Below are 16,192 nucleotides of genomic sequence, written 5' to 3'. Positions count from 1 at the left end.
TGGCATGGTGGGTAATTGCTGTCAGACAAGCCCAGGTTCACCTTCACTCTGGCTGTGTGGCTTTGGGCAAATTTCTGAACTTCTCTGAGCTTCTGTTTGCTCATCTGTATTGCGGGGGCAGGTCACAGGCACACACCCGCTGAAACTCTGATACTGCGGGTGTGGGACTGACTAAGGGCAGGGAGATGAGGGGCTCCCGCAGTGCCCAGCACCTTGCACACACTTGGGAAGTTGAGGTCCGTCCTCATGGCAGAGGCAGGCTGGCAGCGGGCCCAGAGAAGGGGCGGGAAGATTTGTGTGTCTCCCTGCCTTTGGAACAGCGAGAGGCTCCCATGACTCAGTTCTGCCCGAGGAGGGGGAAGTCAAGGCCAGACCTCTGAGGTCGGGGCCCGAGGGACCTCCCATCCTCCTCCCCACTCTGCCCTCAGCCTGTCTCCCCACCCAGTGCTTCCGGCAGTGCTGGGCAGGGCCCCACACATACATTCTCTGCTGATCGCCTGGGCACTCCCTCCGTCCCTTCCTCAGATCTGCAGCCCTGACTTGCTGCTCCATGGCCCAAAGACTCAGACTCTGGTTGTGACCGTGACCATGGACCACCTTGAGTGGGTGCCACAGCCCGTGGCCTGAGGCAGGAGGGGCAGTGATGCGGACGGGACGTGGGCCGAGGATGGGAGGGCCTCCTCTGGCCGCTGGAGCCGAGCTGCAGGCTCCTGCCAGGGAAACCCTCTCTCCTTGCTGCTGCCGCGGTGGCTCAGCTTTTCCCAGCCCTGCCCCTCTCCTCCTGCTTCTCACATTTCACCTACTGAGTTACTGGCATCACAGCCTGCTGCCACTGCTGCTGTGGTCACTACACCAGACAGATGTTAACCCCCAGTGTGCTGGCGGGAGCAGCACAGCCACAAATGGGTGCAAGGTCCGGAGGTGTCGAGGGAGGAGAAAGCCGTCCTGAAACTGTAGTTTGCACCAGTCAGGTTGCCCTCTGGAGAGCTTCTCTTACCTCCTTCTTCCCTGTCCGCCCAAACTTGAATCCAAAGCCTTCCCTGACCCCTAGGAGTTGCTCCTTCCCTTGGCTGTCTGGGTATTGACAGTCAACCACAGAACATGGGTTCCATATCACGGTGAACTTGACTTTGTCATTTCAGCAGACAGGGTTTTCTCCCTCCACATCCCTCAGCTCCCCTCTTGCATCTGGCCATACCTGGGCAGGGCCAGGCCACCGGGACCAGGGGAGCTCTCAGCATGGAGGCTATTCTAGGGGCAGCACACAGGCTGTTGAAGGAGCCAGGTGCTGGCACAGACTAGTCAGGTGACCTTGACAAGTCCCCAGGGTATAACAGGACTTAGGGGCCTGTAGTGAGGATAAAACGGGGAACGCAGGTAAAGCCGCCAGAGCAGCATCTGGCACACAGTGGCCCAGACCGCTCGTGCCCACATACACACGTGCCTTCTGACACGCTAGGGTTCTGAGCTTCCCTCCTCAGGGAGAGCTACTCCCATTTCCTGGCAGCCTCCCCACTCACAGCCCACCCAGGTCTGCTTTCTCATCAGAGAAGGCCTGTGTCCCTCCCCTGGCCTGGCTGGTCCCAGCCCACCCTTTTCCATCCTCAAATGGGGCTGGATGTCCCGCCTTGTCTGCCCGCCCCCGTCCACTCCTCCAGTGGGAGGAGAGCCCGCTGCCCAGAGGCACACTGGACAACCTCTCGAGCTCAGCAGCTCTCCAGCTGTCCTCTTCCCGATTCTTCTCCTTCCTGCCTTTCTCCTGAACCCCAAATGCTCCCTCCCGGTTTCTCATGGCACCTCTGCTGACCCTTTGTCCTATCCAGCCACACCCCCTTGGTGCCTTGGCTGACTTACTCTCTTTTTATGTTGACCAGAGGCTCTGTCCTCCCCTTCCCCCTGCACCCCTGGTTAAAGGGCCCAGGCTGGGCATCATTAGGTCCCCCTTTACTGCTATGCTGTGCCCCAGGCTACTGGGCTGCCTGGTGGGATTGTTATAACCGCCTTGTCAGCTTACAATCAACTGAGGAAGTGGTCACTCAGCCGTTTCTGTCTAAAACTGAAAGTCCAGCCAGGGTGGCCATTCACTGAGTTGTTGTTTTTGTTTTTTGTTTTTTTTGCTTTTAGTTTTTTTGCCACATCCAGTGGCTTGCGGGATCTTAGTTCCCTGACCAGGGATTGAACCCGGGCCACGGCAGTGGGAGTGCCTAGTCCTAACCACTGGACTGCTGGGGAATTCCCTCACTGAGTTTTTATAAAACTCAGTGGCATGCACCCAATCGAGACAGATAGCTTGGTTCCTCCTTGTCCATGTGTTGAAAATCAGAGGGGCATTTCCCTGGGGGGACTCAATACAGGGTGAGCTGGTGGAGGAAGAGGAAAGGAGAAGGCAGGAGCTCCCCCGCCATGGGCTTCAGTGTCAGGTCTGGAAACATGGGGGGCAGGACTAAAGCGGGGAACGGGAGACACGCCACAGGTGGACTCCAGTCCCCTTTCCAAGGGCTCGCTTATGAGCAAAGTGAACCAGATTGGGCTATTAGAAGGAGGTGGGCATCCAGAGGTCAGGGCCTTTGGGCACCTTGACAAGCCTGGTGCCTCGGGATCTGCAGGGTCTTGGGGGTGTGGGGAGCTGGGCGGTCAGTCCTTCCACCCCAGTACCTGCCTTGGGTTCCCCCAATGTGCTCAGGCTCAGCTTGCACAAAAGCATTGTGTGTGCCAGGCTCCCCCTAGTGGTTGGGGGACCCCAGCCTTGTCAGCCCAGAGGTCTCCCTGTGACTAGGGTAAGAAAGGGGACCAGGGCATTGGGGGATATTGGGGTTTGCTCCAATCCACAACAGAAGCATCTGACCCTCATTCTGCCTTCCTGGAAGCATTCAGGATCCTCTCCCAGGCAGGAGCCTTTTGCTTCCATGGGGCCTCATCCCTGCTCCAATGGCTGTTATCCACAACCCCCCACCATCCTGCCCCCCCTCAAGCAGGCTGGGGTTCCCCATATGCACCAGAGTATGCTGGAGTCTTAGAGGTCAACGGGGCCCCTAAAGGCCATCTGGTCCTTCCATCCACCATTCCTGGCATATTTGTGTAGAGGATAAAGCCTCAAATTAGGGTTGGGGCCCTAGATTCTTCTTCAGGCTCCATCTCCAATTCTCTGTACATCCTGAGGGACGTTCCTTAACTTTCTGTGCTTCTCCTTCATAGTCCCCCCTAGGTGGTAGCAGAATTCTCCAATGACCCCCAATGACCTTTGCCCTCGTATACTCCTTCCCCTTGAGTGTGGGCGGAACCTGTGACTATGGCATCACTCCCGTGATTAGGTTATGTTATATGGCACAGTTGCCCTTGAGATAGATTATCCAGGTGGGCCTGATCTAAGCACACAAGACCTTTAAAAGCAGAGTTTTCTCCAGCTGCTTGTGGAAGAGGAAATTAGATTCAAAGCGAGAGAGGGAATCAACGTGTGGGACCCTCTCTGTTCCTCAGATGGTGGGGCCACGGGACAAGGTCCTGAGGATGGTCTCCAGGAGCTGACAGTCCACAAGACAACGGGACGTCAGTCCTACAGCTGCAAGGGACTGAATCCTGCCAACAAACAGTGACTTTGGAAGGGCATCCTAGCCCCTGATGAGATTGCAGCCCCGCTGACACCTTGATTTCACCCGGCAGGACTCTGAGCCGAGAGCCCAGCCATGCCACACCTGTGATAAACTGTACTGTTTCAAGCCAATAAATTTATGGACATTTGTTACACAGAAGCAGGAAATGAATACATCATCTATCCAAGGAGAAGAACAGTATTCTTGACACACATGTAGGATAAAAGTTTAAAACTGAGAAAAATGCATCCCCCCTCCCCGTGGGTGCTATGTAGAGTGGAAACCTGCCTCGGTCTCTGTGCTGACGGTCTTCCTGGCTGCAGTTTCTTTCTTTTTTTTTTTTTTTGCGGTACGTGGGTCTCTCACTGTTGTGGCCTCTCCTGTTGTGGAGCACAGGCTCCAGACGCGCTGGCTCAGCGGCCATGGCTCACAGGCCTAGCTGCTCCGCGGCATCTGGGATCTTCCCGGACCGGGGCACGAACACATGTCCCCTGCATCGGCAGGCGGATTCTCAACCACTGCGCCACCAGGGAAGCCCCTGGCTGCAGTTTAAATCCACATTCTCAGGGCTCCCATCTCTCAACTGAACCTCCAACCAGCCTCAGAAGAAGGCAGGTGTGTTCTGAGAAGGGCAGTGCTGATCGCGCCATCAGGGCAGCCAGATGCCACTTTGGCTGAAGAAAGAAGCTCTGGAACCCTCTGCTGTAGGGGATCCTTGTGATTTCTGGGGCTCCCGGGACTTCTGGACATCTTTAGGGTCAATAAAGCTGTTTTTTTTTTTTTTTTTTTTTTTTTTTTGTGTGTGTGTGGTACGCGGGCCTCTCACTGCCGTGGCCTCTCCCGTTGCGGAGCACAGGCTCGGGACGGGCAGGCTCAGCGGCCATGGCTCACGGGCCCAGCCGCTCCGCGGCACGTGGGATCTTCCCGGACCGGGGCACGAACCCGCGTCCCCTGCATCGGCAGGCGGACTCTCAACCACTGCGCCACCAGGGAAGCCCAATAAAGCTGTTTTTAACCTAACAGCTTTATTTGGGCTTCCCTGGTGGCACAGTGGTTAAAATCCACCTGCCAATGCAGGGGACGTGGGTCCCAGCCCTGGTCCAGAAAGATCCCACATGCCACGGAGCAACTAAGCCCAGGTACCACAACTACTAAGCCTGCGCTCTAGAGCCTATGAGCCACGACTACTGAAACCCTGCGAGCCTAGAGCCCGTGCTCCGCAACAAGAGAAGCCAACACAATGAGAAGCCCGCGCACCGCAACGAAGAGTAGCCCCTGCTCGCTGTAACTAGAGAAAGCCAGTGTGCAGCACGGAAGACCCAGAGCAGCCAAAGACAAAAAACAAACAAAAAAACCCAACATAACAGCTTTATTAGATATAATTCCCATGCCATATAATTCACCCATCTAAAGTGTAAAATTAAGTGGGTTTTTTTTTTTTTTTTTTTTTTTTTTTGCGGTACCTGGGCCTCTCACTGCTGCGGCCTCTCCCATTGCAGAGCACAGGCTCCGGACGCGCAGGCCCAGCGGCCATGGCTCACGGGCCCAGCCGCTCCGCGGCACATGGGATCCTCCTGGACCGGGGCACGAACCCATGCTCCCTGCATCGGCAGGCGGACTCTCAACCACTGCGCCACCAGGGAAGCCTGGGGGTTTTTTGTACAATCAGTTTTGTAACCATCACCACAATCAATTTGAGGACATTTTTATCACCCCCCTAAAAGAAACCCCATACCCACTAGCACCCACTCCCCATTTCCCTCTGAACTACCCCTCATTCCTTGGCAACCACTAATCTACTTTCTACCTCTGTGGATTTGCCTATTCTGGACATTTTATAGAAATGGAATCATACAATATGTAGCCTTTTGTGTTTGGCTTCTTTCACTGAGCATCGTGTTGTCAAGGTTCATCCACGTTGTGCCATGTATTAGTACTTCATCTGTTTTTATGCTAAGTAATACTCCATTGGACGGATAGACCATGTTTTTTTGGTAGACCAGTCATCAATAAAGCCTACTGCTGATTCTCATTCACTCCTCCCACGTGGAATTTGGGGGTGGGGTTGGGGGAAGGGGAGCAATGGGGAATTTTGAGGAGGGGGGGCTGATTGGGCTTGGGTTTGACAACATAGAGGAAGGAAAGCTGGGTTTTCAGGTGTCCCAGGCCACACTGCCGTCCCTGGCTCTTTCCCCCAGGCCGAGCCAGCCCCTTCTCCACACCCGTTTTCCAAAGCAGTGTCTGACCAGGGTCTCCAGCCTCAGAGTCCTGCTGCAGGTGGGCCAGCTCTCTGCCAACTCAGTACATGATAATCTGCATTTCTAACACCGATCATCCACGGGCAGTTATTTGATGACAGTCTTCACAGAGACTCTCCTTTTAAAGGGCAAACTGTCTGCAGTCTGATTTTCACCCCATCGGATCCTACCTGGGAGTGTCTTTACTGTAAAGGAGGGGAGGCCCACATTCAACAGAAAAGAACCGTACAACACACCTGCTTCCTTTCACTGTGACAAGTTTTTGGGTTTTTTGTCTTTTTTAAAAAAATTTTTGGTTGTGCCACACAGCATATGCAATCTTAGTTCTCCGACCAGGGATCAAACCCATGCCCCCTGCACTGGAAGGTGGATTCTTAACCACTGGGTTGCCAGGGAAGTCCAATCACTGTGACAAGTTTGAGCAGGGAAGGGGGAAAGCTTGGCTTCTCCTGTGCCCCTCCCCTGCATATCACCAAACCCTGTCATTCTCCCTGGGCCCACTCAGATGTCTCTGGCCACTGCCGCCTGTGGCAACTCAGTACCAGTGATAATAGGAAATACCACTTATTAATGCTATGACATACCAGGCGTGTTTGCGACTTCTCGTGACAGCCTGCAAGCTAGGTGCTATATGGCCTCTGTTTTACAGACCGGGAAGCTGAGTCAGGTCAAGGAACTCACCCGCAGTCACCCTGATAATACCTGGAGCTGGGGTTCGGGCAGAACCTAGATTCTGAATCACACTGCATGGCCTCAAGTCCTTTCTGGAAGTCTGTTGTCCGAAGAGCAGGGAGTGTGTGTAGACAGAGACAGAGGACGAAGGACTGTGGCCCTGGGATATCTCGGATGCCAAGCAGAAAAGAACTTCAAGAAGTTCAGGTAGGAAACTCCGTGGTGGTCCAGTGGTTAGGATTCCGAGCTTCCACTGCTAGGGGAATTAAACCGGGTTTAATCCCTGGTTGGGGAACTAAAAAAGAAAAAGATCAGATACAGTGAAGACAGAATACAGAGCTCCTTGGAGTCACCAGCGAGAGCAGTTTTCATGGAGTCCTGACTCCAGATGGAGTGAGCAGGATGGGAGAGTGAGCGTAAGTACCCACTTCTGGGACAGGGAATTTTGCAGTCAAGGAGAGCAGCGTAAGAGTGGTAGCTGGAAGGGGATGTATGACTGTGCCTTTTTTTTTTTTTTTTTTTTTGGTCGTGCCGAGAGGCTTGCAGTATCCTAGTTCCCAGACCAGGATCGAACCTGCGCCCTCATCAGTGAAAGCGTGTCGTCTCAAACACTGGACCGCCAGGGAATTCCCTTTTGTTATTGTTATTGTTTTTAAATGAGAATAAAGACAGCTTGTTCTCGGTGTGGGAACGACCCAGTAGAGGGCACGAGGTAAGGATGCGGGGGCGGCGGGGGGGGCGTGGACAGCCGCTGGAGAGACATCTTTGAAGAATTCACATGGAAGGTTTCTCCGTGCACGGACAGAGCGCGGACACGCATCCAGACACAGGTTAGGAGACAGATTTCAGGTACAAGGAGGGAGGCAGAGGCGGTGACTGGGAGCCTTTGGGAGGGAGGGAGGATGGACCAGGGCAACATGAGGGGATCGCCAGCTGCACAAAGGAGGATCTTGTTCTGGCATTTAAAAGTGAGATGGTGGGATTTCCTTTTCCCAGCGCTGTTCAGCTCCACGGGGCAGGGCTGGGGCAAGGCAGGTGGGGGTTAGACTCACAAGGGAGCATGCATGCAAGATGATTATATTGGTGGGCTGTGAAATCTAAGCTGGCAAAGGAGCAAAGTGAGAAGATAAGGGGCTTGCAGCACCCCCCGGATCAATGGGGTCAGGCAAACTACAGCACGGCTCAAATCCAGCCCACTGACCTTTTTTTTTAATACTTAAAAAAAAAAGAAAATTTATTTATTTATTTTGCTGCACCGGGTCTTAGTTGCGGCACGCAGGATCTTCTTAGTTGTGGCATGTGAGGTCTTTTAGTTGTGGCATGGGAGCTCTTAGTTGTGGCATGTGGGATCTAATTCCCTGACCAGGGATCAAACCTGGGCCCCCTGCATTGGGAATGCAGAGTCTTAGCCACTGGACCGCCAGGAAAGTCCCCCACTGACTTTTTTTTTTTTTTTTTTTTTTTTTTTAACGGTACGCGGGCCTCTCACTGTTGTGGCCTCTCCTATTGCGGAGCACCAGACGCGCAGGCTCAGTGGCCATGGCTTACGGGCCCAGCCGCTCCGCGGCATGTGGGATCTTCCTGGACCGGGGCACGAACCCGTGTCCCCTGAATCGGCAGGCGGACTCTCAACCATCGCACCACCAGGGAAGCCCATGACCATTTTTTTAAAAACTTTTTTTATTGTGGGCAAAAACATATAAAATTTGCCATTTTAAAGTGCACAATTCAGTTGCATTAATTACATTCACAGTGTTGTGCAACCATCACCACTATTTCCAAAAGTTTCCATCACCCGAAACAGAAACTCCATACCCATTAAGCAATAACTCTCCATCTCCCCTCCCCGCAGCCCTTGGTAACCTCTAAGCTACTTTCTGTCTCAATGAATTTGCCTATTAGATATTTCATGTAAGTGGAATCATACAACATGTGACTTTTTTGTGTGTGTGTGTGTGATACGCGGGCCTCTCACTGTTGTGGCCTCTCCCGTTGCGGAGCACAGGCTCCGGACGCGCAGGCTCAACAGCCATGGCTCACGGACCCAGCCGCTCGGCGGCATGTGGGATCTTCCCGGACCGGGGCACGAACCCGTGTCCCCTGCATCGGCAGGCGGATTCTCAACCACTGCGCCACCAGGGAAGCCCACATGTGACTTTTTGTATCTGGCTTTTTTTCACTTAGCATCGTGTTTTCAAGGTTCAGCCATCCTGTAGTATATATCAGAACTTCATTCCTTTTTAAAAAAAAAAAAATTATTTATTTATTTATTTGGTTGTGCCGTGTCTTAGTTGTGGCAGGCTCCTTAGTTGCGGCAGGGAAATCTTAGTTGCGGCATGCATGTGGGATCTAGTTCCCTGACCAGGGAAGGAATCCGGGACCCCTGCATTGGGAGCACGGAATCTTAACCACTGCGCCACCAAGGAAGTCCCAGAACTTCATTCCTTTTTAAGGCTGAATAATATTCCCTTGTTTGAATAGACCACATTTTGTTTATCCATTTATCCATTGATGGACCCTGGGTTGTTTTCACCCTTGGCTATTGTGAATCATGCTGATGTGAATACTGGTATATGATCATCTGTTTGAGTCCTGTTTTCATTCTTTTGGATGTGTACCTAGGAGTGGAGTAGATGGAGCATATTGTAACCTCTGCCACGTTTTGTATGGCTCATGAACTAAGAATGGTATGGTAGACAGAAAAATGACCTCCCCAAGATGTTCATGTCATAATCTCTGGAACCTCTGAATAAGTTACCTTACATGGCAAAAGGGGCTTTGAAGATATAGTTAAGTTAAGGATCTTGAGATGGGGAAATTATTCTGGATTATCTGCTTGGGCCCAAGGTCATCATATAAGGGTGGGTGGGGTGTCAGAGTCAGAGAAGGAGATGTGATGACCAAAGAAGTTGGAATGATGTACTCTGAAGATGAAGGAAGGGGCCAGGAGCCAAGAAATGTGGGCAGGCTCTAGAAGTTGGAAAAGGTGAGGAAATGGATTCTCCCCTAGAGCCTTCAAAAGGAGTACAGCCCTGCTGACACCTTGATTTCAGACAAATACAACCCATTTGGACTTCTGACCTCCAGAGAATAATTTTTTTTTTAATTGGCTGCACTGCGCAGCTTTCGGGATCTTAGTTCCCCAACCAGGGATTGAACCCTGGCCCGTGGCAGTGAAAGTACCGAGTCCTAACCACTGGACAGCCAGGGAATTCCCTTGTGTTGTTTTAAGTCACTAAGTTTGTGGTAATTTGTTATAGTGGCAATAGGAAGCTAACACAAATATTAAAAAAATTTTTTTTTATTGAAGTACAGTTGATTTACAATGAGTTAATTTTTGCTGTACAGCAGTGATTCAGTTATATATATATATATATATATATATATATAGTTCATATTCTTTTCCATTATGGTTTATCACAGGATATTGAATATAGTTCCCTGTGCTATACAGTAGGACCTTGTTGTTTATCCACCCTATATATAATAGTTTGCATCTCCTAATCCCAAACTCTGTCCTTCCCTCCCCATCCCCGCTCCTTTGGCAACCACAAGTCTATTCTCTATGTCTGTGAGTGTGTTTGTTTCTTAGATATGGTCACTTGTGTCATATTTTAGATTCCACATGCAAATAACTTTTACACGCCCTTTATAGAAAAAGTTTGCTGACACCTAACTTAGAGCAAGAAGGTGAGGGGTAAAGTCAGGGACCAAGGATAAAGGGGATTTTGCTGAACACCCTTTGAGGGCTCCAGAGGGCACAGTGGACTGAATTAGGAGTTGGGAAGGGATCAGACTAAGGGGTGTACAGAGCCTCCTGGGAATGGAAAACGGCCTGGAGTCTGGGGACTTCTGGTGCTACTGCCGGGCAGCGGGTTAGTGATGGGAGAGTGTTGGAGTGGGGCGGTGGGAACAGTGGGGGCAGTGATGATATTTCAGGCCTTGGGGCAGGAGCAGCTGAGCCAGGGGGGTGTGGGTTTGTGCATCTAAGACAGCAGAGGGCTCTAGATGAGAAGCTGCCTTTGGCAGAAATGGGGAGGCCAGTCTGAGTGACAGTGTGCTCACAGGAACCAGGCTCAGGCTGGGTCAAGACATTTCTGTAGAAGACAGAGCAAAGGGTGGACACACTTATCCCAGCTCTCGTTCATTCATTCACCTAGGCACTGTGGATGCTGCTCAGTGTACACAGTTATGTGACCCTGTATCCTATGTTGTCCCCAGATGTCATCCTTCCTGTACCCACAGTGAAGCCTCCCAGGGACTGTGATGTTACACGGTCTGGGATCTGTACTTACAGAAACAGCCTGACAGCTTACTTTAAGGATTGGAAAATATTCACGCAAAACTGCCAGGCATCTACAAGGTGCTCTGAATATCTCATAACAATAACATTCCCTAATAATAACAGTAATCCTTGTTATAAGTAGCAGTATTTCAATTAGGAGGCGCGATTTGGGCGGAACCTGTAAGGCGGATGGGATTGGGAAAGGCGGTGGGCAGGAGGGAGGACATTCCAAGGCAAGCGCGGTCTTCCTGAGCCAGGGGCCAACCTCCAGGAGCCAGGGGAGGGGACGCGGGAAGGGCGGACGGAAGCTCGCCGCCAAGGCGTCCCTCCCTCACCCGTTCCAGGCCTTCACCCCTAGTAGAGAGCGCACCCTGACGGGGGAGCAAGTGTCGCACTGGCTTCGCCCTGAATGGGAAGATGCAGCCTTCGCCTGCCCAGGCCAAGCTAGGGCGTGCCTCCCAGCGGAGGGGTAAAGCGAGGGGGGATAGGAAGCGACCCGGCAGCATCCACCAAACCTCCCAGCCGCGCTGGCAGCCCCCCTCCGGGGCCGCTGCTGTCCTGGCCCGCCTCCACCCTTCCCTCCCCGCCGGGGCCCCTGCTTCCTAAGGCAGCCCCAGGATCCGAGGCGTCCGGCGCGCACCCCTTTGCCCTCCCCTCCCCGGCTCCGGGATTCCCAGGCTCCGGAGCCCAGGCCGGGCGGGCAGTTGCGGGCAGCTAGGCAAGGAGCGAGTGAGGGAGGGGGCTGGCCGGCCTCTGAAGTCGGCCCCAAGTTACATGTGGGAAGCGGTGGCTATGACGCAAGTTTCCAGGGGGCCCTGGGCTCGGAGGGAGCGCGCCAGAGCAGCTCCTCTCGGTGCAGTTGCAACCGAAGAAGAAAAAAGCCCAGAGCAGCACCTCAGGCCGCCTTCGCCTTCGCCGGGCCCAGCTGCGCACCCCCGACCCCCGACGGCCGCCAAGCGCGCAGACCCTGCACGGAGCAGTCCCCACCGGACCCCGGGCGCGCGGGCTGGGTTTCCTCGTTGTGGCTGGCCTTTTTTTTTTTTTTTTTTTTGCTACGCTTGCCAACCTGTCAGCTGATGGACCTCATCACCCATAGTGGCGCATGTAGCTCGGCCGCAGCTCGCTCCATTCACGCCGCGCCCTTCAAGCCCGCCCGCGGCCCCTGCACCCGGAGCTCGTGGGGAGGCGCGCAGACCCTGGCCACCACTCGCCCCCGGGGGCCAGCGCCCCTCTCGCCCGGGCCTCGCGCCGCTCTGGGGGGCGCTGCAAATAGTCCTTTGTTTACATGCAATTCCTTACTCCGCGGAAGGAGGCCGGGGGAGTGCTGAGTTTTCACCAGCTGTTTCCCGCCTTGAAACAGACATCTGATCAGCTGCAAACACACACACACATACACACACACACACACACACACACACACACACACACACACACACACACATATACACACGCCCGGGGAGGCAGGCCGGAGAGACCTCCCTCCCGCCCCTCCCGCCGCCTCCCTCCCCTCGCCGCCGCCGCAGCCAGCATCTGGGACCGGCCGATTCTGCACCTCCGTCCGGCGCTGCCCTTTGATTCGGATTTCCATCTTGTATTCTCCGGCGGACCGCGGGACCTGGCTCGTGCAGAGGAGGGGGGCCGATCGCTATGGAGTATTTCATGGTGCCCACTCAGAAGGTGCCCTCTTTGCAACATTTCAGGAAAACAGAGAAAGAAGTGATAGGAGGGCTCTGTAGGTGTGTACTCCTCCTCCCCCTCACCCCCTTCCCACGATTGCAGCCCCCGGCTAGTCCGCCCCGGCGGGCGCGCGTGTGCGCACGCATGGCCCGCGCCGCGGACCCTCTCGCCTTTCTTAGCCGCCGGGGTGGCTGCAGCCCTGCGCGCCAGGCTCGGGCCGCTCGGGGACCCTCCTCCCTCGGAACGTGGGGGCCCCGAGGGGCCCCGGTCACTTTTGTCCGCTGCAGGCTGGCGAGTCGCGACGTTTGTAAATTGCAAACAGACCCACGTGGTTCTGCAGCAGTCCCGGCCATGCTTGGTGCTGGTGGCTTTCCCCCCCCTCGCTTCCTCCTCCCCCCTCCCGCGGCGGCTTCCTTCCTCTCCCTCCTTCATCGGTCTCTCTGGGCGCCCCCTGCAAGGGGGTCTGGGGGGCCCGGGGCGCGCGTGGGGCCGCGGCGCGGACGGCTACAATGCAGCTAAGCCGTGGCTCCGAGCGCGGGGGGGCGGGCGGGGAGCCGGGTGGTGTGAGTGTTTGCAGGGAGCGGCTGCAGCGGGGTCGGGGGGCGTGCTGGAGTCGGGGTGCGGGAGTGGGCGGGACCCGAGGGGCCGGCGCGGCCCGCCGGGAGCGCCGTGGACCCGGGCACGTTGGCGGCCACTCGCTAGCTTGCCGCCCGCGCCCGGGCGCTGTTTACTAGCGAGGCCTGGACGTGACTCTGCAGCCCTCTTGGAGTAGGCGGACCTCAGCGCGCCGCCTCGCGGGAGCAGTAGTTCTCCGCGCCGCGTCGGTGCGGCATTGTGGGAGTTGTAGGCGCGCCTGGGCCACGCTTTACCCGCACAAAGCTCTGACCCCGCGGGCGGGTTGGGCGAGGCAGGCCGGGTGCGGGGCTTTTTGGAGAGGGGGCAACAGAGGTCGCCCCTAGCCTCACCAGGCCGCTGCCCGCCGCACGTGGGTCTCCGCTGCAAACTTTCCGGTCTCGTGCCCCTCCCTCCAGCCATAAACCGAAAGCGGTTGCCCAGCAGGCTGGGTGGGTGGGTGGATGAGTGGTCCGAGATCCGTAGCCTTCCCCAGGAAGCACTTTCTTAGTTTGGCCCGGGTTGTTCCAGATCTACCCTTTACCGAAGAGTTATGGATTAGCGGAATCGCCCTGGACAGTTGTTAAAATGCACACGCCCGCAATTCCGATCGCTAGGAGAAGGGCCTGGGCATCTGCATATTGAACACAACCTGCGGGACGGCAATACTGCGTGGGTTGTCCTCTGCGGGTGCAAGTTTGGGACCTGTGGCCCCTTTCCTGCCGTGCTACTTTAGGAGCGAAATGGCTCCCCAGGGCTGGGGCCACGTGCTCCGCGGTCCTGGGCAGGCAAGGCGGGGATTGAGGGAGGAGGAGCCGCAGGCGGTGTGGCCCAGGCTGGTCGACACCAGGGGCTGCAGAAACCAGGTTGGGGGAAGGTTGCTGCACAAGTATACACCCCCTACCCCCCCCCCCCCCCACGCCGCATACACCAGGGCTCCCACCTTAACTACTCTTAAATTCAAGGTGGTGGACAGTCAGCAGCACCACCCTGAGTGTTGGCCCTTCCCTAAGGACCACCTGGAGGGCGAGATTTTTCTCACTGAGTTGTCACAATCTTCCTCTGAGTAAAGTGGCTTTATGATTTCTGTGTGGGCGGAGGATAGGTTTGGGAAGGAACAGGTAGGGCAAGTGGTGGGGCTGGGACTTGAACTCTGATCCTAGACCCCTGCTCTTACCCTGAGCTGCTGATTGCTCAGAGGGGGCCTGGGCAGTGAGGAGGTGGGTTGAGCTGCCCCAGATGCTGGAGTGGACCTTCTGGGCCTGATCCCAGGCAGGCTTGGTACCACAGGACCCTCTGGTTGCCAGGCCTGGACCTTGGCTGCGTCCTCTCTGGGCCCCCTAGGACTCCGGCTTGACCTGTTCCTCTTCCAAGCCCCCCTTCAGAGGAGTCCAGCAGTCCCTTAGGGACCAAGTGTCCCAGGGTTGGGCACGGGGACTACTCAGCTTGTCCAGCTGTGAGGCAGTTGTTGGCCCATGCACTGGGTGTGGATTTGGGGCCTCTGGGTTTTTTCATTTTCAAGAGGAGCTGCCAGGTGAGGTAGGATTGAGTGTGGGTTGGGCGGAGCCTTCTGGCCCGATATACTCGCTTCTCAGGCTGGTGGACTTTGCTCCATCCCTCAGTGACTAGCAGGGCTCCCTGCTTCTCTCCTCAGTCTCCCAGAGGGGATGGTACCGTACAGCAGGGGGGCCGTACCTGACAGCGGCACGCATATAAGCTGTGTGGTTTTGGACATGTTGCCTAACTGCTCTCAGCTTCCGTAAAATGGAGCACCTGTGAAGTTTGGCTATGTGTGTGGAAAGTGCCTGGTAGCTATTAAGTGGCACTCAGATTCTTAGAAGCAGGAGCATGGTGGTCTTAAAGAATTTACCTACTGCCTACCATAGCGGGGAAAGAGACCAGCTTCCCTCAGAAGGAGTTAGAGAACAATTAGGGACTTTGGAGTGTGTTGGGTCCCTGATCTCGTATTTACAAGGCACCTACTTCGTGCTGGGATTGAGGACACCACAACGAACGAGAACTTGCTCCTGTTCTAAGAGCTGGAAGTCTCATGGTGCTACAGGACAAGTCAGTTTCCTTAGAGCCATGGGTTCTCCTGGGATCCTGGGTACAAACTCTGAAAAAACAAGGCATCCTGTTATCCTCAATCTGTCTCCCTTTTTTTTTTTTTTTTTTCCTCCATCTCTTTTAAACTTCACCACGACCCTATGAAGTGAGGCAGTATTCCCCTGTTTTATAGGTGGGGAAACTGAGGCTTTGAGAGACGAAGTGGCTAAGCTTGGGGTTCCACAGCTAGTAAGTGGCAGGGCTGGAATTTCCACTTGAACCCAGTGCAGGGCTCCCTCTGAGGGGCTGGAGAAGCTGTGGGGAGGGGGTGTTTCTGATGGGAACAACCTGGATGTGGTTTGTTCTGGGACTGAGGGCAGGGTATATGGATAGAAGCAGCGGGGATGGGCGAGGGCCCTGGGCTGCTTCAGTACCTGCTGCAGAGAGAAGGGTGGGGGCCTTGGGCATCCTTGATGAGAGGGTCGTCTTCCTCCTGTCCTCCTTTTGGGGTATGGGAGAAACCCTGCGTGGGCTTTCCCCTCTCTGACTGTGTAGACATTGAGTGGTGAGTGTGTGAATGACTTCGGGGCAGTGTGAAATGAGAGTTCTCAGTGGCTAATTTGAGGCTGGAGCCTGGCAGAGGGGTGTGGGGATTAGGGGATACGAGTTTGCCCTTGGGCTAGGCAGGAAGAACAGGTACAGATCCAGATCTAGAATTGAAGAGCTGGCTTCCTGCCCTTGAGCCTCTGGTTGGGATGTGGGCATTATTCCAGGTGGGGGCTGTCTTGGGGGCACCCTGGTAGAGGGGGGTGGCAGCTCTGGTCTTGGCACTGGTGGCTGGTATGCAAACATTTCCTTGGCCATTGGCTGCCCAGTCCCAGAAGACTGGCTGGCTGAGGCTCTCAGGGAGGGAGACAAGTAAGAGAGAGCATCTGTGGACCAGGCCTCACTGCTCACCTGGGGGGGTCTGAAGTTGATGTGAAGGATGTGGAGGACCTTACATTTACTGTAAATCATGTTTATTTCTGCAAAACTCAGAAAGAAATGTAATA

The 16,192-nt window shown here is 54.9% G+C and overlaps 1 protein-coding gene across 3 annotated transcripts in view; it reads left to right on the top strand.

Moving 5' to 3' along the window:
* Positions 1 to 16,192, top strand: part of TFAP4 (transcription factor AP-4) — a 34,686-nt gene that overhangs the window by 10,651 nt on the left and 7,843 nt on the right. The window contains exon 1 of one of the 3 annotated variants that reach the window (XM_059037446.2): positions 11,661 to 12,541. The exons of 1 other annotated variant lie outside the window; for it this stretch is intronic. In XM_059037446.2, the coding sequence (XP_058893429.1) occupies positions 12,453 to 12,541 (89 nt within the window). In that variant the 5' untranslated portion in view covers positions 11,661 to 12,452. Of the gene's footprint in view, positions 1 to 11,660; positions 12,542 to 16,192 lie in introns of those variants that run through there. One more of the 3 variants, XM_067012576.1, reaches the window with a different exon arrangement.

Source organism: Kogia breviceps, chromosome 14 (assembly GCF_026419965.1).
Source record: "Kogia breviceps isolate mKogBre1 chromosome 14, mKogBre1 haplotype 1, whole genome shotgun sequence".
NCBI lineage: Eukaryota > Metazoa > Chordata > Mammalia > Artiodactyla > Physeteridae > Kogia > Kogia breviceps.
Note: the sequence above shows the minus strand (reverse complement) of the source record. Positions and strands in the feature narration are given on the sequence as shown.